The sequence below is a fragment of the Aptenodytes patagonicus genome, chromosome 3 (genome assembly GCF_965638725.1).
Source record: "Aptenodytes patagonicus chromosome 3, bAptPat1.pri.cur, whole genome shotgun sequence".
NCBI lineage: Eukaryota > Metazoa > Chordata > Aves > Sphenisciformes > Spheniscidae > Aptenodytes > Aptenodytes patagonicus.
The window spans coordinates 7,367,510-7,393,641 of record NC_134951.1 but is presented as its reverse complement, the minus strand read 5'-3'; the positions used below and the strand labels follow the sequence as shown (position 1 = coordinate 7,393,641).

At 45.9% G+C, this 26,132-nt stretch overlaps 1 protein-coding gene across 4 annotated transcripts in view; it reads left to right on the top strand.

The window, feature by feature from the left end:
• ADGRF5 (adhesion G protein-coupled receptor F5) overlaps positions 1 to 18,193 on the top strand; it is a 53,313-nt gene extending 35,120 nt beyond the window's left edge. For all 4 annotated transcript variants that reach the window (XM_076332664.1, XM_076332665.1, XM_076332661.1 and 1 more), the window contains 9 exons: positions 121 to 351; positions 1,549 to 1,701; positions 2,924 to 3,120; positions 4,099 to 4,275; positions 5,703 to 7,073; positions 8,016 to 8,057; positions 8,158 to 8,217; positions 15,613 to 15,697; positions 16,818 to 18,193. In XM_076332664.1, the coding sequence (XP_076188779.1) occupies positions 121 to 351; positions 1,549 to 1,701; positions 2,924 to 3,120; positions 4,099 to 4,275; positions 5,703 to 7,073; positions 8,016 to 8,057; positions 8,158 to 8,217; positions 15,613 to 15,697; positions 16,818 to 16,897 (2,396 nt within the window). In that variant the 3' untranslated portion in view covers positions 16,898 to 18,193. The remainder of the gene's footprint in view (positions 1 to 120; positions 352 to 1,548; positions 1,702 to 2,923; positions 3,121 to 4,098; positions 4,276 to 5,702; positions 7,074 to 8,015; positions 8,058 to 8,157; positions 8,218 to 15,612; positions 15,698 to 16,817) is intronic.
• The last annotated feature ends 7,939 nt before the right edge of the window (positions 18,194 to 26,132 follow it).

Genomic DNA, 26,132 nt, shown 5'->3' with positions numbered 1-26,132 from the left:
ACAGCAAGACATGATGCTGCCAACAACACTGCACTTGTTCAGTATTAGGGCTCGTGACCATGCAAAAGCTGAGGAGCACTTCTGTTGACTGAGACATGGTTTTTGTGTCACTTCTTTCAGGCACCTACATCTGCACATTCTCCCAGAAGTACTTGGAGAGTTCTGCCAATGTGACAATTAAGGTTATTTCCTTGCCTCTGGAGCAGAACATCCTGATAGACCCCATTGAAGCATCTATACAGTGCAAAGTCCAACAAGCCCTTAAGTGCTGCATAAGTGCTAACACCATGGAAGATTACAATGTTACATTCGTGGTAACGAATGTGGTTCCACAAAAAGAATTTCAAGTTGGTAAGAAACAATAAACTTGCAGAATCACCAGCTGCACTGTGTGTCGCAACCCAGTCCCTGGTGGTTTTTTTGTTTTCAGTTAGGTTCATGTAACCAATTCGTATTTACTGCTATTATGACAACTCACAAGTACTCCTGAGAGTGTAAAAAAAGGTTAATGGACTTTTTTTAGGATGGTTGCTATGCCTGGGGAGCATGGCTGAGATTAATAGAAGAGCAACTGAAGTCACTGCTGTAGTGATAAATACATAATAGGTAAATTCAATGTTTGGTTTGCCTTGCCAGGCAGTGAGAAGTGAGCATCCTCATCATTGTTCAGATTAGAAATTGCTGAACTCCATTTATTTGCTTTTGTCTTCCACTCTGCCACTTTTTTGAACTGAGTATCAAGGAAATGATACTTAAGAAGATGATCTACTCATTCATGAAAAATGTATAATAACACATTAAAATGCAATTCAAAGAACTATGCTATTTTCTTCAAGGATACAGGTAACATATCTTTAACTGCACAAAAGCCTAAGCTTCTATGTCTTCAAATTTAGGGCAGTTCTGCAGCTTCCCTGGCATGTTTTTATGTACTAGAAGTTTTCAAGTGGGTTACAAAACAGTTAATTTGAAAAAAGCAAAAAGCCACCTAAACTAACTCAGAAAACATGCAGGAATGCAAAACCAACAGGCTGACGTGTGAAGCAGGTGGAGACTGAGGTGTCCTTCGGTTGCTAAGAAAAATGCCAAGATCTTGTTGGAAGATATTGCAGCCAGGGACCCTCAGGCACAGGCATATTGAAAAGCAATGGGAGTGTGGTACAGATCCGGAGTTCAAAAGAACCATATAAGAACAGCAAAAAAGTATCCTAGCCTAAATGACACGCCTGTGGTAGAAACAGAAGCAGGAAGAGTATTCTCCAAAAAAGTTTTTAAAACTAATTTTGGTTCCTGCACAGTAAAAGAGGGTTTGGGCAGGATTTGCTCATACACCAGTAATTGAAAAGGTACTGATCACGCAGCAGCTGCCAGAAGATTTATTAAGTGGAGAGTAAGAGACAGAGATCCGCATACAGAAAGGAAGTTTTTCCACAAAAGAAGTTTTTTTCTCTAGGACCCACAGAAAAGAAAGTTTTGCAGAAGCTTTCTGCTGTCTGCTAGCTGATTGACCCCAAATCTGTGCTAACCTATCTTAATCCTTCTATACAGGGAAAAAGAAAAATGGAAGTTTGTTTTGCTACATGTACAATTACACAGAAACAGAATGCAGCAACAAGAGCGAGCTCAAGGCACATTGCAAGTTTATTAACCGCATTGGAGATAAAGTCAACAGTAACAGTATAACACTGCGCTTGATATCTGGTAAGAAAAAAGTTACTGTTTAAAGCTGTTACATAGGAAATCCCAGTATCTTTGTTAAATCAGATGCCACAAATTTATCACTGGTGACACCTAACAGGAGTAGTTTTTGTTAGCCAAGGATTTTTGTCTCCTTTTTTTGACAGGAAATTTTGAAATACAGAGGAAAATATCAATTTTGCTGTAATTTTAAAAAACAAATAGACAAGATGTTTTGTCTTCACTGTATTTGACAGTGGCCCCAGTATGTTCCCAAGCAGTTACAGTTCAGTCATCTTCTATCCCTGCTTCCTTCTGGTGCAGCCTGCACCACCAAGCTTCATCTCCTGTGTTGAAATGTGGTCATGCAGCTCCCAGCTTGCACCAACAATTTAGCAAGGATAAAAGATTGTGGTGCCTCAGGAAGAAGTCTTCTAGCTCAAGGGGTCAGCCTGTGGGAGAGCATATCCACTTTAAACACAAGAACGGCAACTTCCATGAGGTGTTGCAGAGACCTGGACAGACCCAGCTTCCAGTCAGCTCTGCAGGAAATTCTGGGTAATTAGAATTCAACATTGCTAAATCCAGTTCTGATGTTTAGTTCTGACCAGAGTTTGGATATTTCAGCTTCTTATTCAAAATTGGAAAGAAAGAAATGTTGGACATCCCCATAATGCAGAAATTTTGGTTTTTCCACAGTAGTGGCGCCTACTGTTGAATCACTGTGCCTGGCCAGATTTCACTCTCTTAGGCAATAAATATGCAGACACTTTATTTACTTTGATCAGCAGATACTTACTGATATGACTAACCCAATCAAAACCAATTAGCAAGAGTCACTGTTCATCAAAAAGGTGTTGAGGCCTCACTATCAAGGTCTTAATGAATTTCCTATTAGTGTTACAGCAGCACTGAGTCCCTCAGCAGAATAAACTTTGTGTGAATTACTGTTCACATAGTGGTCAATATAATCCCACTCCGCCCCTGTAATCTAACAGACAAATCCTAAAACTTTGGGTATTGGTTTGTTGATTAGATTCAGTACTCAAAAACAAGGGGCTTTGTTCAATTTCCTTTTTAATTTCATGATTCCTAAACATTGGGAATGCAAGACATGTACACCCTGAAAGGTCATAATTAATGAAGACAGCAAGTTAATTTAAAGACCTCTGAACTTCAGGAGGTCACAGGTTTGATGGGGGTAAATTATTCATCTCCCTGCTTCTATTTCTTTTTCTCAATACAGATAAGGAAGTTTCCTGTTCAGACAACCTTGGCATTGGAGCAGAAGGGTCCAAATTAGAAAAGCCATGCTATCAGGAAAATAGTACAGATGGTTTTACCCGAGGCAGTAAAATTTACAAGTGCTCCGACAAATCATGGACACTTGAAAGGAATGACTGCCTGTCTGCATCCATAAACAACCTGCTGATTAGTGCCGAGGTAACATTTATGAGTTTTCTAGAGGTTGGGGTGGGGGTGGGGGTAGAAGAGAGCAAAAATTTTTGTTGGATGGTTTTTTGCTTAACACAATCTAAAATATATGAAGCATTAAAAAAATCAAATATTTAATTAAAACTATCTTTTAAAAGATACAAAGAAAGATTGACTATATCTACACAAGTTAGTGAAAGAGGCTAGGTCCCCTTCTCTGGCCCAGAGGGCATGTGGCACTGCACGGCTAACATCCATACACATGAACGCTTTCTCCCCCAGACAAGGTGACCTTATTCATAGCATCCAGTGGGAACAGTTGCTGGCCTGGGGTGTTCTCTGAACCATGCTCAGGCATTGCCTTGGTGAACACTAGCTGGCACAAGCCCAAAGCATGCTACAGAGTACACTAACAACGATGCAGTAAAGACGACTGTGGGCCACTGCCCAACCTCAGACCCAGGCCCTGTTTAGCATGCCCCCTCGGCCGCTACACTTCACAGACAGGTGCTGGGCCTCGGTTTTCAGCCTAGGTATCCTATCATAGTCCTCTTCACTACAAACCATCCAGAGTCACCCTTCACTCAGTGAGGTTAGATGAGAACAATTATCTTTCTTGCATCAAATACTTACTATGTTTATTTTAGTAAATTAGGCACAGCAAGGTCCCAGGCAGATGTACAGCTACTCAATTATGTATTTTCTTAACTTGCTAGATTGCTCCCTCATATGGTTTGGGCCCAGGCCAACTATTTCCCCCCCCTTGAAATTTCCAAGAGCAGTCTGCGAGTTTGCACAGATGAGAGAGCGCTCTCAATAGGTAGTTAGGATACCCTGTTCTGGAAGGTCAGAGAGTTGAACACTACCAGCATGTCTAGAATGACCCTGTCTCTGTTTATTTTACTAATATAGGGGTAGCCATTATGAAGGAGGATCAAGCTCTAGGCAAATTGCACACATGTGATGTACTGTTATCTTCTGTTCCAGTCCTTGGTCACCAGTCCTCAGGCAAAAGAAAACCTACCTAACTACCTTGAAGAGCTCAAGAACAAGACAGAACAGGAGCTAAGCACAATAAACAGTTCTGCAAACCTAGACACAATCGTTACCATCCTGACTATGGTCTCCTCTATCCCAGTAGAAGCAGAGGAGTCCACTATTAAAGTAAGGTTTTATTTTAAGTCTTACCTATACTTATCAAGCCCTTTGGCCCCTTTTGTCACAGAGGATGACATTCTCCCTGAAGAAATTTCACAGTTAATTAGGGTCAGGAACAGGAAAGTATTAAGGGAAGAGATGAAATGGCAGCAAAGATAGATAGAAGAGTTTATGAAAAGTCAAAGTGATGAAGACAAGGAGCCTATGCATGAAAGAGAGACTGCTGTATGCTTAGCAACTAGTAATCTTCTAGGGACCCGTAAATGTTTCTAGCATTCTAAGTCAGAGGAAAGGACAAGGAATGACGATGAAAAATTGGACATGAGCCAGCAATGTGCGCTTGCAGCCCAGAAGGCCAATCGGATCCTGGGCTGCATAACAAGAAGGGTGGCCAGCAGGTCGAGGGAGGTGATTCTCCCGCTCTACTCTGCTCTGGTGAGACCCCACCTGGAGTACTGCGTCCAGCTCTGGAGTCCCCAGCACAGGAAAGACATGGACCTGTTGGAGCGGGCCCAGAGGAGGGCCCCAAAAATGGTCAGAGGGATGGAACACCTCCCCTGTGAAGAAAGGCTGAGAGAGTTGGGGTTGTTCAGCCTGGAGATGAGAAGGCTTCAGGGAGACCTTATTGTGGCCTTTCAATACTTAAAGGGGGCTTATAAGAAAGACTTTTTTACCAGAGCCCTTAGTGACAGACAGGACAAGGGGCAGTGGTTTTAAACTGAAAAAGGGTAGATTTAGATTGGACATAAGGAAGAAATTCTTTATGATGAGTGTGGTGAGACACTGGAACAGGTTGCCCAGAGAAGTTGTGGATGCCCTGTCATTGGAAGTGTTCAAGGTCAGGTTGAATGTCCCTGCCCATGGCAGGGGGGTTGGACTGGATGATCTTTAAAGGTCAAAACCATTCTGTGATTCTATGATTCTATGAGTAGGAGCAGAAATACAAAATAGAGTTAAAATAAGGATAGGGATCAAGCAAGGAAAATCAATTAGGTGTTACAACAAATGAATGGCAAAACGTATCTTAGAAATACTTGGAAACCTTGATTGTGAGGTACAGAGGAAAAGCACTGCTCTTCTGAGCAGAAAAGTGCAAAGAGACTTGATGTTTTGTAGCTGGAGAACCCTACATGAGAGAGAGCAAGAAATCAAAGATAGCACAAAGGCTGAGAAAGAACAGAAAGAAGGCTGGAGAAGAAAAAAATACTAAGTAATATGTAAAAAAAAGCCACGCAGCTCCAGTTTTGGAAACCTTAACTTGAAAATAGAGCATGCAGAAGGTTAACAACTGAAGGTGTCACATGGATTGAGCAAAATAAGAAAATACTGGGCTTTTTCAAAAGGCAATTCTAGGACCACACAGAAATTACCATAAGAAACAACAATGATTTGTATGGGATTTCAGTAACGGCATTACTCTGTTGTTGTTCCAGAATTTCCTCTATACAGTGGACTTTATTGTTGCTGATTCCACAGCTGCAGCTTGGGAAGACCTGAATGAAGAGGGAATAAACAAAAGTTCTTCGTTACTGCATTCGGTAGAAAATTTTTCCCTGAACCTCCAACCAGTTAATAATACCATTCCTCCTGTCTCTGCAGAAAGCCTTCAGCTACAAGGTATAGTTGTCACAGCAAATAACAACACAGGTTATAATAAGAACTTCTGCAGTGCAGAAAACCTCACAGTTAATGTGCTCATTGGTGAAACTGAAATTCAGATTCTAGACCCAAATTCAACCATTGTCAGTGTGATGTACTCAAAACTTGGACATATTTTGCCCCGGAATGGGTCCGAGTATGTGAACGGCTTACTGGTAACAACAACTGTGAGCAGCAACAGAAGCCAGAAGTTCGATATTAATATGACCTTTGCAAAGAAAGACTTGTCTCTAAAGATGCCCCAGTGTGTCTTTTGGAACTTCACACTCAACAAACATACTGGGGGCTGGGATACTCATGGTTGCACAGCCACAGAGAAGGGGGATTATGTCATTTGCTCCTGCAATCACTTGACATCATTCTCCATTCTGATGTCACCTGATAAATCTTCCCAGGTAATCTCTGAAGATTATATTACCTACATCGGCCTGTCCATTTCAATCTTGAGTTTGGTAGCCTGCATTGTAATTGAGTCCTTAGTCTGGAAATATGTGACAAACAACACAACCTCCTATATGCGCCATGTCTGTATACTCAACATCGCTACATCACTCCTGATTGCTGACATTTGGTTCATTGTCATTGCCTCCATCAATGACCAAAACCAACAGAAAAGCAGAGGTGTCTGTTTTGTGGCCACCTTCTTCATACATTTATTCTACCTGTGTGTCTTTTTCTGGATGCTCAGCCTGGGCCTCATTCTTTTCTACAGACTGGTCTTCATCTTACATAACACAAGCAAGACCACTCAGAAAGCAGTGGCATTCTGTCTGGGATATGGGTGCCCCTTTGTCATTGCAGTCATCACCATCGCTGTCACACTGCCAAGGAACAATTACACCAGAAAGGATGTCTGCTGGCTCAACTGGAAGGACAGCAAAGCTCTCTTGGCCTTCGTCATACCTGCCCTGATCATTGTGGCCATGAATTTGTTCATCACTGCAGTTGTTATAATAAAAATACTGAGGCCAACTATTGGGGATAGGTCAAACAGGCAGGAGAAGAACTCTTTGTTTCAAATTGGCAAAAGTGTGGCCATTTTGACACCACTATTAGGCCTCACCTGGGGATTTGGCCTTGCCACTATCATCAAAAACAACCATCGAGCTTTCCACATCCTCTTTGTTCTGCTCAATGCTTTGCAGGTGAGTTACGCATATGTATGGTTTTGTTTCCTCTATGACCATTTAACACGTAAGGACATTCTTGCAGTGCTGTGCTTAGAGAGGGAGTAAAAACAGCTTGGGAAAGCTCAGGGTTGCCTTACACATCCTTATTTCCAAAGGGCTCTTTGGGAAACCCATTCCAGGAATTCAGCGGTATTTCGTATTCTCAGCTTGCCTTAACAAATGTGCCTTATAGATAAAGCTGACATAAAGATAACTAACTTCCAACTTTGCCAGTAGCTTTGGGAAGAACTTCATTCCTGAAGATCAGGAAAATAGCCCTATTATGTTCAGGTGGGCAAGCTTCAGCATGTCTGGTCTCATTCACAGTGCATCTGGAGGCATCATATTGTACTCTTGTGGGTTCAAGTAATGGGGGAGTATAAACAACATGAAAGTCACCAAAAGCAGCTGAGTAGTACTAATAGTAAAGAGAAGAAATTACTAAAATACACGATTGAGAGGTTTCAGTTAGCATGATTTTTACAACAACATATTTAGATGGCCAGTAGGATCCCAATACAATGGGATTTCTTAAGGACACAATAGTTTTGTATACTCTGTCTCTTAAGAATGGCCTCAAAATTGTATGCTTCAGACCAAACTCACTTGCCTTTCATATTGTGAGCCTGCTAGCTTACCTGGGGAGCATAAGAAAGGCATGTCTTCCAAATATATTTAGTGCTAGCAGACTGACTGTGTCACTTTGGTAGACCAGATATACACACAGTTTAAGTAGGCCAGGCCTGGAGAACTCCTACCACATCAGCAGTCCATTATGTGAGATGCAGTTAGAAAAATGCCCTCTATCAAAGAGTTCAGAGTCTAAATAGTCAACATGGACAATGTTTGAGATAATTATGAGGTACTGCAATTAAAAGGTTGGTGTCATCAAACTACATGTAATTATCTGTCTCCTAGGGATTATTCATTTTGGTGTTTGGGACTCTCTGGGACAAGAAGGTAAGAATTCAAACGGTTTCTTATATTATGTGAAAATACTGTTGGAATTTGAACATAATTGCTGTATTTACTGATTGATTTTTTTTTTTTTAACAAATAGATACAAGAAGCCCTGCTGAAGAGGAATTCAATGTCCAAATGGAGTTCACAGCAAACAAAGGTTAGATCCTTGACCTAAGAATGTATTTCAGAGTTACTGCTGAATAGTCTAACATTCGCCAAGTGTCTTTTAAGACAAATGCACTTTATATTCTCAATTATTTATTAGAACTAGTCAGAGCAAGAGAAGACACTAATAACATAAATATGAATATACCCCCTTTCTCAAAGTCCATTATTTCACCTATAGTTGGTAAAAAATGAGAAGGAGGTTGGTGGACATTTGCTCTAAATTCCACAAGAAATAAACCACAAAATGTAACTGAAACTTTAAGTTAGAAAACAGGAAATTTCAGTGGCACCATTATTTATTCACAACCTAAGAGAAATGCAAAGGGAACTTCTTGGGGAAGATGCTCTTCAGCTATGAGCAGGAAAGGATGGAGATACTGCGACTTGAACTCATGACACCAGGAGACAGGTCAGCCTCCACTTCATGCTGGGAACAGCAAATGCGAGGAAGTATGAATCTTTTGTCAAAATCATGTCTATGTGTTGCAAAGACTCAGATTTCAATGAGCAAAAGATAGAACATAAATGAATGTGGTTCTGGACACACTCCTAGACAGGAGAGACTTGAGTTCCATACCCAGCAAATTCCTGCATTTAACCCAAAACATTCAGTGCCTAAAAAAAAAAAAAGAAATAATGTTGCAAACAGGGTCTGGATCCTTAAGGAAGATCCTGGAAGGCTTCACTTCCATCCGCAGAGACTTTCTCTGGCCCAATGACTCTTGCACTCATCCCTGCATTGAAGCACAGCTTGAATGGGCATCTGGAAATGCCTCTGCTCAGGATAAGCATTCACATTAAAGGGGAAAAGCAGTCACATTGCCATCTTTAAAAGAAAAAATAAAGTTTGCACAGTGCCTTAGGAAAATGACTGCTGAGGAATACAATTAGGACAGAAACGCGGACAGTGTTCCTGCCGAACAGAGATGACACAGAATCATGGAACAGTTAAGATTGGAAGGAACATCTGAAGACCATCTAGTCCAAACCCACTGCTCAAAGCAAGGTAAACTACAGCAGGTTTGGCTTGCCCCGTCAGGTTTTCAGTATCTTTAAAGCTAGAGAATCCACTAAATCTTTGGACAAAAAGCTGTGGTGTTTTGCCACCCTCAGCATAAAAAAAAGCATTTTTTTATGATTAAATGGAATTTCTTCCATTTCAATTTGTGCTCCAGAGGTCAAGACTCTGAAAAAAATGCTCAGTGGCTGTTTGAAAAGGGTAAACCAGGGCTCAGCTGCTATCAGGTACTGGGCAGCCATGGAGCTAGACTGTCTTGTGCCAGCCACACCTTCACACCTTCTAATCTTTAGCAGCGCCTGGTTCCTCCCTCCATGCGTCCTTCACCTCCACAGATCTCATGGCACCATAGGCCTTTCATGCAGAATGTCTAAAGGGAGGCAGAGCTGTTTAAGCCACAGGAAAATGCTGGCATGGGGACAACGGATCTTAGTTAAGTTCAAAAAAGATGTAGGCCAATTGGAAAGATGCAGAGCAGAACAAGTACCGAAGAGGTGGGATGACTGCTGTGCTAGAATGGCACAGGACTCTTCAGCCTAGACAGCTGATGGGGAATGTAAAAGTGATGTCTGCTGCTACGAGGCCACGGAGCAAGTGTGCCATCCAGTGTGATAATTAAGGACCAGACCTGACCCTAATGAGTGGCAGATTCAAAGCAAGCAAAGGAGACTTAGACCTCCTTGCTCCTGGATGTTCTGGACGTTGGACACTCTCCTGGGTTTTCTTATAGTTTACTTCATTTTGTGTAAGCTTCATAGGCCATTAAGGGCTATTAAACACCAAGGTCTTGCCTCTGCCTCCAGAAGTCCCTGTACCTCTGACAGCCAGAGGCGGAAAGCACGTTCTGAAGATGTGCTGCTACAAGCTTACTTTGCTTTTGTAAAACCCTTCCCTAGGGCCTCTGCTGTGGCCCTCTTTGCGTAAGAAGCGACTGGGCTAGAGGATCCTTGGATCCAACCAAGTGCAAATCTGCTTATGGCATTAAGCAACCACTACCCATTAGAGAAGCTGGGGAATGGTCTCTCAGTGTGAACAAAGGAGGAAAAACACGGACTTAACCGCTTTTACAATGAGGCTTGACAAACCTCCAAAGCAGAATACAGGAGGCCGACCACACAGGGGGGTCATAGCCTCAGTGACCCAGGACGTGTCTTACAGCCCTAGCAGAGGGCCACGAGCTGAGGCTATGGACTAATATTCAACTCTGCTGGTTGAAGACATTGCAGCTCCAGAGTTGTTTGTCATCCTCTTCCCGCTGATGCCAAAGGTGTGTTCATCTCTACTTCTGCACAAGAGGGGACACATTCCCAGACACAGAATATAGAAAAGTTTCAGCCAACAGGAATAAAATACCTCAGTCTGGGATGGCTGCACGAGGGTGGATAACTCTGTGTATTCTAACACAGAAATGCTTGTTTCAACTTACAATTCTGCATTTATAACCCCTTACCAAAGAAGCCATGCCAGGATGGGATGGGATCCCATCCCATCTATGGGGCCGGATGGGATCCACCCGAGAGTGCTGAGGGAGCTGGCGGAGGAGCTCACCAAGCCGCTCTCCATCATTTATCAGCAGTCCTGGTTTAACGGGGGAGGTCCCGGACGACTGGAGGCTTGCCAATGTGACGCCCATCTACAAGAAGGGCCGGAAGGAGGATCCGGGGAACTACAGGCCTGTCAGCCTGACCTCGGTGCCGGGGAAGATTATGGAGCGGTTCATCTTGAGGGCACTCACAAAGCATGTGTGGGACAACCAGGGGATCAGGCTCAGCCAGCACGGGTTCATGAGAGGCAGGTCCTGCTTGACCAACCTGATCTCCTTCTATGACCAGGTGACCCGCCTAGTGGATGAGGGAAAGGCTGTGGATGTGGTCTACCTGGACTTCAGCAAGGCCTTTGACACCGTCTCCCACAGCATTCTCCTCGAGAAGCTGGCGGCTCACGGCTTAGACAGGTGGACTCTGCGCTGGGTAAAAAACTGGCTGGACGGCCGGGCCCAGAGAGTTGTGGTGAATGGAGTTACATCCAGTTGGCGGCCGGTCACGAGCGGTGTTCCCCAGGGCTCAGTTTTGGGGCCGGTCTTGTTTAATAGCTTTATCGATGATATGGATGAGGGGATTGAGTGCACCCTCAGTCAGTTTGCAGATGACACCAAGTTGGGCGGGAGTGTTGATCTGCTCGAGGGCAGGAAGGCTCTGCAGAGGGACCTGGACAGGCTGGATCGATGGGCCCAGGCCAACTGTATGAGATTCAACAAGGCCAAGTGCCGGGTCCTGCACTTCGGCCACAACAACCCCATGCAGCGCTACAGGCTTGGGGAAGAGTGGCTGGAAAGCTGCCTGTCGGAAAAGGACCTGGGGGTGCTGGTTGACAGCCGGCTGAACATGAGCCGGCAGTGTGCCCAGGCGGCCAAGAAGGCCAAGGGCATCCTGGCCTGTGTCAGAAATAGTGTGGCCAGCAGGAGCACGGAAGTGATCGTGCCCCTGTACTTGGCCCTGGTGAGGCCGCACCTTGAATACTGTGTTCAGTTTTGGGCCCCTCACTACAAGAAGGACATTGAGGCGCTGGAGCATGTCCAGAGAAGGGCAACGAAGCTGGTGAGGGGTCTGGAGAACAAGTCTTCTGAGGAGCGGCTGAGGGAACTGGGGTTGTTTAGCCTGGAGAAAAGGAGGCTGAGGGGAGACCTCATCGCTCTCTACAACCACCTGAAAGGAGGTTGTAGCGAGGTGGGTGTTGGTCTCTTCTCCCAAGGAACAAGCGATAGGACGAGAGGAAATGGCCTCAAGTTGCACCAGGGGAGGTTTAGATTGGACATGAGGAAAAATGTCTTTACTGAAGGAGTGGTTAAAGATTGGACCAGGCTGCCCAGGGAAGTGGTGGAGTCTCCATCCCTGCAGGTATTTAAAAGACGAGTAGATGAGGCACTTAGGGACATGGCTTAGTGGGTGGTGGTGTTGGGTCGACGGTTGGACTCGATGATCTTAGAGGTCTTTTCCAACCTCAATGATTCTATGATTCTATGATGGGTAAGGGATTGAAGGCATCAGAATGTAACCACTGGCTCTTGGGGTGGAAATAGAAAATAGTGGTAAATGCTAGCATCATTTTTATATTACAACAGAGCTTAGTTTTATTTTGGTATCTGAACAGGGTTTATTCAGAAAAGCCTGTAGAGGTATTGCTAAAAAACTGGGAAGCAGACTTAAAAAACAGCATAATTAAGATAGATGGGTACATAGCCTAAAAGGAATTAAGGAGTCCATTAAGGCTGGACTATCAGCTCAGAGAAGCAGCATTGGCTCGAATCACTCCAGCTTCCACAAGAATCACGTAATTGCTGAAGTTGGAAAGTACCTCCAGAGATCATCTAGTGCCACCCTCTGACTCAGAGCATGGTCAGCTAGAGCTCAGGGCCGTGTCCAGTTGGGTTTTGAGTAGCTCCAAGGATGGAGACTCCACAATCTCTCTATGCAGCCTTTTCTTGTGTTTGAACAGCCTTGCAGTGAAAAAGTTTCTTCTTAAGTGGGATTGCCTGTATTTCTATTTGTTCCCACTGTCTCTTGTCCTTTCACTGGGCACCACTGAGAAAAGTCTGGTTTTATCTTCACTTCTTTCCAGTCAGACAGCCCCCAGAATGTCCTCGTGCATGGGGTTGTTCCTACCAGGGACAGAAGGACTTCGCACACAACATCCTTCTCTCTAAACTGGAGAGGGATGGATTTGATGGGTGGACTGTCCGGTGGGTGAGGAATTGGTTAGATGGTCACATCCAGAGAGCAGTGGTCAATGGCTCAATGTCCAGATGGAGATCGGTGACAAGTGGCGTCCCGCAGGGGTCCGTATTGGGATAGGTACTGTTTAATATCTTCATCAATGACATAGACAGTGGGATCGAGGGCACCCTCAGCAAGTTTGCAGATGACACCAAGCTGAGTGGTGCGGTTGACACGCCAGAGGGACGGGATGCTATCCAGAGGGACCTGGACAAGCTGGAGAAGTGAGCCCGTGTGAACCTCATGCGGTTCAACAAGGCCAAGTGCAAGGTCCTGCACCTGGGTCGGGGCAACCCCTGGGATCAACACAGGCTGGGGGATGAAGGAATTGAGAGCAGCCCTGCCGAGAAGGGCTTGGGGGTCCTGGTGGACGAAAAGCTGGACATGAGCCGGCAATGTGCGCTCGCAGCCCAGAAGGCCAATTGGATCCTGGGCTGCATCCAAAGCAGCGTGGCCAGCAGGTCGAGGGAGGGGATTCTGCCCCTCTCCTCTGCTCTGCTGAGACCCCACCTGCAGGACTGCGTCCAGCTCTGGAGCCCTCAGCAGAAGAAAGACACGGACCTGTTGGAGCGGGTCCAGAGGAGGGCCACGAAAATGATCAGGGGGATGGAACACCTCTCCTGTGAAGAAAGGCTGAGAGAGTTGGGGTTGTTCAGCCTAGAGAAGAGAAGGCTTTGGGGAGACCTTATTGCAGCCCATCAGTACTTAAAGGGGGCTTATAAAAAAGATGGGGGCAAACTTTTTAGCAGGGCCTGTTGCGACAGGACAAGGGGGAATGGCTTTAAACTAAAGGGGGGTAGATTTAGACTAGATCTAAGGAAGACATTTTTTACGCTGAGGGTGGTGAAGCACTGGCACAGGTTGCCCTGAGAGGTGGTGGATGCCCCATCCCTGGAAACATTCCAGGTCAGGTTGGACGGGGCTGTGAGCAACCTGCTCTAGTTGCAGATGTCCCTGCCCACGGCAGGGGGGTTGGACTAGATGACCTTTAGAGGTCCCTTCCAACCCAAATTATTCTACGATTCTGTGATTCGCCTTTCCCTTTGCGGAACTTCATAAGATTCCTGTCATCCCATTTCTCCAGCCTGTTGAGGTCCCTCTGAATGACAGCGGAGTCATCTGATCTGTCAGCCGCTCCTTCCAGTTCTGTATCGTCTACACACTTGTTGAGGGTGCACTTTTCCCATCATCTATATCATTAATGAAGACGTCAAAACAGTATTGGACCCAGTACTGACCTCTCTGCGTGTCCCCTCCAGCAACGTGCTGAAGGCCCAGGAGGAGGCAGCCTGTGATTAGCCAGGCAGAGCAGCACTGTAAGTTTTATGTGCTCTAACCATCTGCCACATTCAGATCTTGTGTCAGGACGAGACAGGAAAGACGCAGTTTCTGCCTCACGTTTCTTCATTTAGGATCCCCAGAATCATCCACATGGATTTTTTTAACTGGTACTCCAAGTATTCCAGCATTTTCTGCAGGAGGATTACTCCTGGGAATCCAGGTCTGGGAACATTTCCTAATGCATTTTTAAAGCACCATTCCTTCTTTCTGGCTTGAAAATGACATCTGCTCGATGTCATTCTGACTGTGGGAAAAACTCCTTTTTCCCAGGAAACTGGAAGGAAGGCAGGAATAACTGATACAACTATCATTAAGCATGTCAGTTTCTTCATTCCCTCCTGTACTGACACATCCAGCAGAGTAAAGTAGAGAGAACAAGTTGTTAAGTCTTGGACCCCAATTCTGAATTCCTCTTCAGACAAAATCTCCTGGACCAGACACTTCCAACTCTAGTTGACACTGCGGAAGCTGCCCCAGGCAGTGGGAATTGGCATATTTCCTTGGCAGTTCTGCTGATAAGGAATAAATAAAGCAAAATCAAAGTCTTTGATCAAACTTCTTCAATGTGATTCATTTACCTTCTTCCTCTACCACCTTATGATATAGGTGACAATGCACAAAACTGCCTCATTTACACCACCATGGTACAACCTAATGAACGGAGAAGGATTGAACAGAAAAAGATGTGTTTTCCATACTTTTTTTGAACACACCTTTTGGAGGAATCCCATTAAATTCTCAAACCACTCCAGAACCAAAAAAGAAACTTCATTTCAGCAGCAAAAAGTTTCTTCCTTCCCATCTGGACTGTAGAGAGTTGTGTTCCAATGCCCTCTAGTGTGTCAAGTTAAATTTGCCTCTGATTATCTCAGGCCTTCAACGACCAACCACCCATTAGCATGTAAATCTTAGCTTTTCTGGTTACCTTAATGGATATACTCCCTCAGATAAGGGACCAGAACTCTGTACTGTCTGATATGACAGACTCCGGAGCCTAAGCCATCTGCCCTGGCCAACAGTTAGAGACAGGCTGTTTGTGTCCTGCAGTTTCTTTTAAAATTGATCTCCTTCATCACCATCATAAACATGCAAATGGATGAACTTGATGCCTCACAAGCATCTAACTTGTCCTTCTGTGGATTGCCTGCTTGTACTACTGAACAACATTTTATTGTAACCTTTTTTTCCCCCCTCAGTGTGGCTACAAAGAAAGTTCTAGGCTTTTGACAAAAAGCAATTTTCTCTCTCACAGTCAACCTCCCTGATCCTGGTGACGCCAATGCTTGCTATGAGCTATCCATTTTCAAGAACCTTTAACAACTTATGTGGAAAAACAGGTATGTGACAATAGATCTCTCCTACTGAAGCACAAACAAGGTTTTGCCTGTGTTCTCACTCTCAGGGTCTGTCTGTCCTGATATCTATCAGTCTATTTCTAGGTCTATCCATCCATCTATAGATGGTATTTCATCTTCTAGTACAAAGGAACTAATAAGTCATTGGAATCACTAGCATAATGGCTCATGATTGTAGCGTAATGCTAGCAGCATAACTGTCTAACACTAAAACAAGTATTGGATGGTGGCATGGTTCACCAGTTCTAAAACCCACTAACTGAGCTTTGTTCTGAGCTTAATGATATCCTGACACAATGCTCCCCAGTTCATTTACTGTTCATGTACTCTTCACCACCTTGGAGTTGTATCTCTTCAAAGGTTCTCTGACAGTCATTTTATGGACGTCACCATTTCAGTTATGACTTTATTTTGCACGAAGCATTGCTGAAAATATGAGTAATTTCATTCCTAAACGTGTAATCTTTGCATCCAACCATTGCTCAGAGAAGATGGTGACATTTGGTCAAAGTGGGATACGAAGGCAAGCAACTGCTTTTTAAGAGTCTGTTTATTAGATAACAGAACAAGAAGTTGGTCTCTGACTGAGCTACAGTAAGTTTACATGAGTACACTAGCCAGATACAGAAGCCTCCCACCACAAGAATGAGACTTGCCCACAACTGCCTTCCATGCTGCTGCCACCTGAAACTCCCATATTATCAGCACTCTCTTCCACACTCTGCTTTTGGGCTTCGTGCACCTGGATCTTAGTTTAGAGCCTTGTGGTCACGAGAGGGAGGGAGCTGGGATGCATCTCAAAAGCACGTGTTCTAGATGCGTCCCCATGCTCACGGAAGACCAGTAAGTCCCTCCGTTTGTGTGAGTAAATTACTACCCTATGGCGTGATCGTCAGTTCAAGCTGACATGTCCTGGCTGTGTCACCAAACACATTGACTTCTGTGGTTTGCTGGTATTGCTGTAATCCAGCTAGTATCAGGGCTGCAGACCAAGTCAAAGCCACCTGGGTTATCAGGACAGCTCTAACTGTCCTTACTTTGCAGTGCCAATATGTCCCAGGCTATCTGTCCTTATGTCTAACCACTATGCTTTTTTTCGCAGGAAAATACAGTGTGTCTTCTTCAGAGCCATCCAGTTCTTCCTCTGAAAACACTTCCAAGTCATATTCTTTGCTTAACTGAGGCACTGCAAATGCTAAATCATGTAAGTCTGCCCTTTCCAAGACACACACAAAAAGCATCTGTGAGTAAAGAAGTGGACTGCTTCACTTTGACTAAACTGTGCCTTGGTGCATTCTTCTGGAATAATCACTTCTGGTTAACGTGTAAGGCAGGGAAGCTTTGAGAGGTGGAATATTACAGGGGCTGCCAATCCCAGAAGAGATTACAAGACATTTCAAACTTGGAAGGATTTGAAGGCCTTCAAGTGCCGGAAAGGACATTGGGAGTGAAGAATTCTCAGCCTTTAAGAGGGTGCTTAGCACTATGCAGTACTGAGCCATGAATTGCAGTGCTATACACAGCTATTGTCCAGTGGCTTTAGCATTTCCCCTATCAACTCTCTGAATGATTCCAAAGGCCTGTGTAGTTACACAAGTACCTCATAGCTTCTCTCCTGCCCTCATATTAGAGTCTGGAAAGGCCATAGGGTATAGTGCTCCCCACTTTCTATTTAAGACTTTCTGGAACCAAAGATTCACAACTGAGAAGGTCCATTTCAGATCTTCACTTTTGACTTGGATAAAATGAAGACTATGATGATTCCTGCATGGTCTTCCTTCAGATGGAACGTACTGAAAGGTCCATGTGGCACTTTTTTGAAGAAAAGGAAGCTTTATACCCTTAACTATAATTGTCCTTCCCTTGATATGTAATGTGGTAAGACAAAGATGATTGCTGCCCTCTACCACACAGGGGACTGCATTTATTTAATGCATAGTAATGTTAAGTATGCAAGGAGTCTCTTGTGTGAAGTCTGTATGTTTGGGTCTGCTCTCAGAGGAGAATCACACTTGGAGGGCTCAGAGAGTCAACTCTGCAGTGAATAGAAACCACCATGTGCCAGGCAGGATGAAAGGCTTTGTATAAATCATTGCTCTAATGCTACATTTGTGGACTCAGTTATTGCCAAGCCTGTATACCTTTAAAGGCAGGACTCCTGTCTTAAGCAGAAGGCTATGAGAGAGCCTGCAAAGTATTTATAGCGCACCCAAATGTTACAAAACTTAATGTAAAATATAATAAATGGAATCACGAAGACTTAGATTTGAGGCCAGTATCAAATACTGCCGTCAGGTGGTACAGCCCCATTTGGTTATTGGGGAATCAGGCCTGTGTTTACCAGTGGTGAACCTGTTCCCAGGACCTTGGGATGAACCAGGATGGGAAACTGTTGCCTACAGTTACAGGCACGTGTGACGGTTTGGTATGGGCCAGTGGTGATGACAGAAGATAATAAACAAGCATCAATCAAATGTATTACTTACATTGAAAGTGATTTCTTTTTGCTTGAAGATGTAGATAAAATACTAGAACTAGAACACAGTTAGAGATTAAGAAATATTTGAAAATCCAGAATCTCTTTGAACTGCATGGCCAGTGGAAACTTGAAAATCAGACCTTCGCACATTATTCCGACCAAATTTTGCCTTTGGACAGCTATTTGGTCTAATCCACTCTGGAAGTAGCTTGTGCCATATTGACCTGCTGCAGAAGCATCCACTCCCACTTAGTTAGGATAGGCTTTACATAAACTGTAAAGTATGAGTCCCTGTAGACAGCACAGTCCCACCACACCTTATCTCTGAGACATTTCCCCTCTGAGGTTTCACCACGCCTCCCAGTTTAGCTAAGCGTGGGTCTCGACTGTATGTGAATGAGAAATCAGGATGTGATGCCGAGCTGTCTGGCACTGAGGGGCCATCTTTGGGTGGATCTTCAAAGGCAAGGTGTCACGTCCCACCTGCGAGAAGGGGGGAGTGACTAAGGTCCGCAAATCCCCTCGGTGTGCATTAAGGTGAGATAACACTCGAGGTCCAAACACGAACATCAACTTTAATGGAACGAACACTCTGTAAGCATCAACCCTCGGTGTATCAATATGTAAGCGGCTTTATGAGAAGCTGAGGTAGGCCTTGTGTTACTTAGCAGCATCAAGAGCAGAGAACGAGGCGGGGGGGGGGAGAGAGAGACAAAGAGAGCTGGGAAGCGGGGGGGGGGGGGGGGGGGGGGAGAGAGAGAGATCACCAATCCTGGATCCAGCGTCAGACCTGCCGACGGGGGGTGTCGGTGTGGAGAGCGCCCCGAGGAAGCTCATGTGCGCCCCTATTTATTGGCTCCAGCCCAAGGTTTCTGGAATCTTCCCTCACCCCAGCTCCAGCAGTGGTTGAGCCATTAGTCAGCCAAGGTGAGTGACACCGGGCCCCTCCCCGTGGCTGGCTCCTGGAGCTTTCTCTTGGGGCACTGTCTGTGCTTACAGCACAGTCACTTGGGCCTCGTCCCTCACACCACCCCGCGGCTCAAACACTCCGAGGTCCTCTTCGATGGTGGTGATCTGGACATATCGCAGAGAGGAAGAGATAGAAGAGAAGGAGCGGCGAATCAGGCACCTCATTACAGCAAAGCCGATAGCTAGACCAGTTAATATTAACAGAAACATTACTAAAGCTTCTACTATCCAATCCCACCATCCCGTAAGTCTGAGGGTTTTGAGCAAAGTTGAAATCCACGAGGCAGGGTTCCAAACCCCCTTCCAATCACTCGGTAACATTGAGTGGAACGAGTCTCCTGTCTTGGCTGTGATTTCCCGCATCTTCTGACGTGCTTCCTCGACTGTGGTCGTAGCATTGCGTATGGTAACGCAGCATTCTCCAGCCGTATGGTTTAGCACTCCACACACATCTTGTTCTTTAACTCGCAGCATGTCCAAGGCTAAGCGGTTTTGCAAGGCCATCTTTGACACCTGTTGTACCTGTAAGTTTAATTCTCCAAAAGCATGTGAGGTCCAATTACTCAAAACATACATTTGCCAGGTTAAATTTTCTAACACAAACTGGTGTCTTTTAAGGGTAAGATTTACAAGCTTGGCACAGATGGCCAAAAAAGGAGGAGTGATCCAAGAAAAGGCTGTGGGAGGATTAGCACTACTTATCCCAAGGAAAAAGCTGAAAAGAACTTGGAAAGAGTGCAAGTTAGAAGAAATGATCCTAGGTTTGGTGTAGATTGCATTGCATGCTTTATCCCTGGTTCTCTAACAGGAAAGTACTAAGGGAATGACACGCTCCGCGTGTGAATCTGCCTGTCGGCCCCATGTCTTCTCAAGGGCATTGAATCCTGTGAGCTGTTGAGGACCAAGAGCCTCAGAGAAGTTCTCGTTGTGAGTTCACAAGTATTGACGGTTGGTAGTGCTTGTTAGAGGTGCCACCGAGGGAGGGATGGGCAGAACGCGACCATCCCAGCCCCTGGCGAGCCCCAGCCGGACCTTCATCACCTCTGCGGCTCTGCCCTCCCCACAGCACATCCAGTTTTCCTACCGGCTGCTGGCGACAGGGTGGGTGAGGGAGGTTACACCAGCGGAAAGCACTGCGGGTATGGGGGGGAGGTTAGGGAGGCCCTAATCTTGGGGGGCAGAGAGATGTGAGGACTGGGTATGTGAGGAAGAGCATGGAAACTCGGATGATTGGAAAGGGAAGAGGGCTTACACAAGCCTGGAAGAAATGAACCTCATTTCTCCTGTTCGTGGGATTCACAAATCCAGCTGAGGTCACAGGTGCTACAAGGTAACATGCAGTTGGACACACCTTACATACGCTTTGTACATGGCGGGGGGGGGGGGCGACTTTTTATTCTTGCCCAGCTTGACTTTTCCAAAATGCAGCTGTTTCCTGCACGTGTTTCCTGGGGCAGTGTAAGAAGTAAACATGCTGGCCAGACTGCTGAGCCATGAAAACATCAGAGATCAGCACATAATTGGCTTCATGGTCCCAGGAAAAGGTATCAGAACTGCACACCTGTAAACCCTAGTTCTGGGGCGCATTGATTTTCACTGGCCACTCCAGTGTGGATAAAATGGTCCTGGGCTCTTTGCATTGTTCGTATCGAAGGTTCCCAAAGTCTTTTAAGGAATGAAGGGTGAAATCTGGGCTTGAGCACATGTAAGAGTTGTTCAGCAACTGTCACAACCCAAAAACTTAAAGCAGGGAGTGTGAGAGAAGGCAGGTCTGTGCTTCAGAGACCTGTATGTCACAATTTCCCCCTTTAGTATTTTTCCTGAGCTTGAATAAATCAGAGGAAGGTGCCAAGGCAGTGACTGTTCTTCATCCATTGCTATAGAAGGTGGGTAAGTGAGACATGCCGCCCTTTGCAGAGATCAGGTGAGCCCGGTAGGTTTTTTTTGCAATGTGCTTTAACTTAGTGCCATGCGGTTAAGCAGGGGGATGTACATGAGTGACAGCAGTCATCAGGAAACAAGCCCTGTGACAGCCCTCGCTTCAGGAGGGGGATGAATGGAGGATTTGGTCTTTGACCAGGACAAAGGGAAGTCAGGATAAAGGATTGGGCCAGCTGACCAAAAATAGCCAGCTGACCAAAATACCAGACTCCTGAGGGAGCAAGCCGTTGGTGAGCCCACTGCCCACCTTGCCTGTGCCAAAGACCTGGTTCTTGCTCCTGAGAGTGGGTAGGAGGGGTATAGGGTGGTTGCTGCCATGTGTTTCCCATTCTTCCTCCATTCAGCACTCCCTTCCACCTTTCTTCTCCCCCTTTTATCTTGAGCTGTGTATGAATACAAGTGAAGCCTTGGCCATACGTCTTTAAGACTGGCACAGTTAATTTCTTAGCTGTTTCATGAACTGTCATGGCTTTTGTAACACTGGCAAGGACCTTGTGTAAGGGACGAGGCCCACGTGGCTGTGCTGTAAGCACAGACAGTGCCCCAAGAGAAAGCTCCAGGAGCCAGCCACGGGGAGGGGCCCGGTGTCACTCACCTTGGCTGACTAATGGCTCAACCACTGCTGGAGCTGGGGTGAGGGAAGATTCCAGAAACCTTGGGCTGGAGCCAATAAATAGGGGCGCACGTGAGCCTCCTCGGGGCGCTCTCCACACCGACACCCCCCGTCGGCAGGTCCGACGCTGGATCCAGGATTGGTGATCTCTCTCTCTCTCCCCCCCACCCCCCCCGCTTCCCAGCTCTCTCTTTCTCTCTCTCTCCTCCCCCCCTCCTTCTCGTTCTCTGCTCTTGATGCTGCTAAGTAACACAAGGCCTACCTCAGCTTCTCATAAAGCCGCTTACATATTGATACACCGAGGGTTGATGCTTACAGAGTGTTCGTTCCATAAAGTTGATGTTCGTGTTTGGACCTCGAGTGTTATCTCACCTTAATGCACACCGAGGGGATTTGCGGACCTTAGACACTCCCCCCTTCTCGCAGGTGGGATGTGACATATTAATTGGCGTCACGGACAGGATCCCCTCAGTGTTGGAAGGTCCTACGGGATACCAACTCTCCACCTGGTGAGTGCGGGCGGGGAGATCCGGGAAGTGACCTCTCAGCTATAAGCCGGGAGAGGTACGAGCAGTGGCAAGCCATGGCTGCCCGGGAAATGCCGGTGCTTGACTGCTCCCCTGTTATTGAAAAGTTAAAGGAAATATGAGGCATGCCCTTCCCCACCAGGGATGGCACGGGCCCATATAATCGGCACAACCCGAAAGCTGTAGCGGACAAAATTACAACATTCATGAAGGAACAAAAGGCGCGACCGGGAAAAGGGAAAGCCACGGTGTGTGCTGTGTTGGGAGCAGCACTAGTGGCAGCCCAGAAGGAGAGGCACCTGGTTAAGAACTAATGATGAAATGGTTGAATCCTTACAAGAACAAATAAAATCCCTGCAGGGTCAACTAGCCGCTGAACGTAACACTACTCAGCGACTCCATGCTGCCCTGTCAGATGCATTGGACCAAGAGAAAATTTTGCGGTCCGAATTAGAGGAAGGGGGACAAAAACCTCCCGACCGGACAGATCTTGTTTCTGTTCCGGATAGTGTGCCGGGATTTACAAGCTTGGCACAGATGGCCGAAAAGCAGAGCCTAAGACCTTTGTACCCAAGTAAAGAGCTAGAAATTGAGCGAGAAATATTTTACCCCGAGAATGGGGAAGGGGTGATGAGGCCGGTGATTAAAATGGAGACGACTGATGACGGCCAAGGTGGGGGAGCTCCGCAAATCACCACCCGAACGGTGCTGTATTCGGTGGTCGAAATGTCAAAAATCCAAGAAAAATATACCAGATTGGCCCAAGAAACTGGAACGGAATATGTATGGAGGGTATCGCTAACCAGTGATGACCGAATCCTGTTGTCAGAAGATGAGGCCCAGGGATACGGGGGGCCAGGGGTTTTCCTAACTACTGACGACCCCAGGGAGCCGTGGTCGTTAACCCAGCGAGCTGCCTATTGGGCAGGGGGTCTAGACCCCTTGGAAAGGGGAGATCCCGTGTGCATTGAAACCCCGACCAGAAACCATTTGATCAAGAGTCTGCAAAAGGCTGCCTGTCTCCAATTAATGCATGATAGGCGTTTGGTCCCTCAACAACCTTCCCTGACGTTACGAATTGCTAACCCCGACAGAATGACTCCCCTGATCCAAGGTTTACCTGACTCCTTGAAACTATATGCAGTGCAACTGCAAGACCGTTTGCGGGACGCACTGGCCCCACGAGGAGGGAGACGGGCACGAGGAGGGCCCATGACTTGGGGAGACTATACTGTAAAAAGCTTAAAGTTACGGTTCAGTTATTTACCCAAACCCCAATCAATCCAATCGGATAATGGAAGCCACTTTACTGCCGGGGTGGTTCAAGAGTGGGCACGAGGCGAAGGAATACAGTGGATCTTCCACACTACATACTACCCCCAAGCAAACAGCGTTGTCGAGCGCCCCAACGGATTCTTAAAGCGGGCTCTGAAACCTCACGAACCTGGGTGGGCACAGTGACTATCAGATGTAGTATATAAAGTTAATAGCCGCTGGGGAATTAACGGGTGCCCACGACTCACTGCATTCTGCCCCAAGCCTCCGTCCATACTCCCCGGAAAAAGGGAGGCTAAAGACCCTGTGAACCCGCTCCATTATGCGGGACAACCCATTCTGGTGGACCTACCGACGGTGGGAGCAGTGCCTTTAACCTTAAAAAAAATGCTAAATCTCTGTACTTGGGTGGCCACTGATGCACATGGGAAGGATCACCGAATCCATACCCGATGGATTGTCCCATCCTATTAATCATTATTCGTCTTTATGAATATATTTTGCAGGTTGTCGGAAGCCCACCGTGGGACTTATGCTTTCGGTTGTTGAGTGGGTCATTCTTTGCATTGTTTATCTGATTTTATTAAGCTTGGTCTGCTTCTTCACTAGAGAGAGATGGTGTGGGAGAAGTTTATATTCTTACTTTGTGAATGTACAATCTTGTTTCAACCAACTGGGAATTTGAATACCCAGCCCAACTTGGCATGGGAGCTGATTACTGGCTTCACCCAAATCTGGAATCAAACAGACCAAGGTCTTTGTGTGGACCTCCCCACATCTGCATCAGTGATCCGCATTCAAATTCCTAGTAAATGGGGTGGCTACGTCCACCATGATTGTTCTCGTTATGAATATGCTTGGTCTTTTAAACATTTCTTATCCAGTCCAGATAATATAGTTGATACACAGGAAATAAATCCCTTACCCTATGAAAATACGCCTCTAATTAATTGCTCACGAACAATTAGCTGTGACTCATTATCGTGGGATCCAATAGAAACCTGGTATGTACCAGAACTGCGAATCTTTATCCGAGATATGTGCATTTGTTGGGGTTTTTCAGTGCCAGGATTTAAGCCTGGAGATCCCATGTGTTATGGAAACACTATCAATCAAGAAACTGTGTTAAAATGTGGAGTTACGCTCACCCATGAAACAAAGTGGAATCTTGCGTGGGAAGGGAAGCCAAACTAGCCGAATATTACGACCCATCAACATGCTCCACTGCTAAATATCCAGCCCCTCAGGGTACCTTTTGGGCATGTTCAGGTGGGAAGATGTACTCACACCTACATGTACACGAAGTGGCAGGTTTACGCTGTGCCATCAGGATTCCATCAATGTGCCCTTCCAAAACATTTGATTTTATGAATTCTGAGTACAACTGAAAGAAATGAGATACTCAAACACCCTAATCTGCACCTGAGTGGGCAGTGCATGGAGTCCAAATACCTGATTATTACACCTGGGGCACGACAACATCTCTGATGTTGTATGATATTCACCCCATAAAATATGTAAAAAAAAAAAAAGTAAAAAAAATGAAAAAATTTAACCAGATAATGGCAAATTTAAATCCCACTGATGCAGATGTGGGGAGGTCCACACAAAGACCTTGGTCTGTTTGATTCCAGATTTGGGTGAAGCCAGTAATCAGCTCCCATGCCAAGTTGGGCTGGGTATTCAAATTCCCAGTTGGTTGAAACAAGATTGTACATTCACAAAGTAAGAATATAAACTTCTCCCACACCATCTCTCTCTAGTGAAGAAGCAGACCAAGCTTAATAAAATCAGATAAACAATGCAAAGAATGACCCACTCAACAACCGAAAGCATAAGTCCCACGGTGGGCTTCCGACAACCTGCAAAATATATTCATAAAGACGAATAATGATTAATAGGATGGGACAATCCATCGGGTATGGATTCGGTGATCCTTCCCATGTGCATCAGTGGCCACCCAAGTACAGAGATTTAGCATTTTTTTTAAGGTTAAAGGCACTGCTCCCACCGTCGGTAGGTCCACCAGAATGGGTTGTCCCGCATAATGGAGCGGGTTCACAGGGTCTTTAGCCTCCCTTTTTCCGGGGAGTATGGACGGAGGCTTGGGGCAGAATGCAGTGAGTCGTGGGCACCCGTTAATTCCCCAGCGGCTATTAACTTTATATACTACATCTGATAGTCACTGTGCCCACCCAGGTTCGTGAGGTTTCAGAGCCCGCTTTAAGAATCCGTTGGGGCGCTCGACAACGCTGTTTGCTTGGGGGTAGTATGTAGTGTGGAAGATCCACTGTATTCCTTCGCCTCGTGCCCACTCTTGAACCACCCCGGCAGTAAAGTGGCTTCCATTATCCGATTGGATTGATTGGGGTTTGGGTAAATAACTGAACCGTAACTTTAAGCTTTTTACAGTATAGTCTCCCCAAGTCATGGGCCCTCCTCGTGCCCGTCTCCCTCCTCGTGGGGCCAGTGCGTCCCGCAAACGGTCTTGCAGTTGCACTGCATATAGTTTCAAGGAGTCAGGTAAACCTTTGGATCAGGGGAGTCATTCTGTCGGGGTTAGCAATTCGTACGTCAGGAAGGTTGTTGAGGGACCAAACGCCTATCATGCAT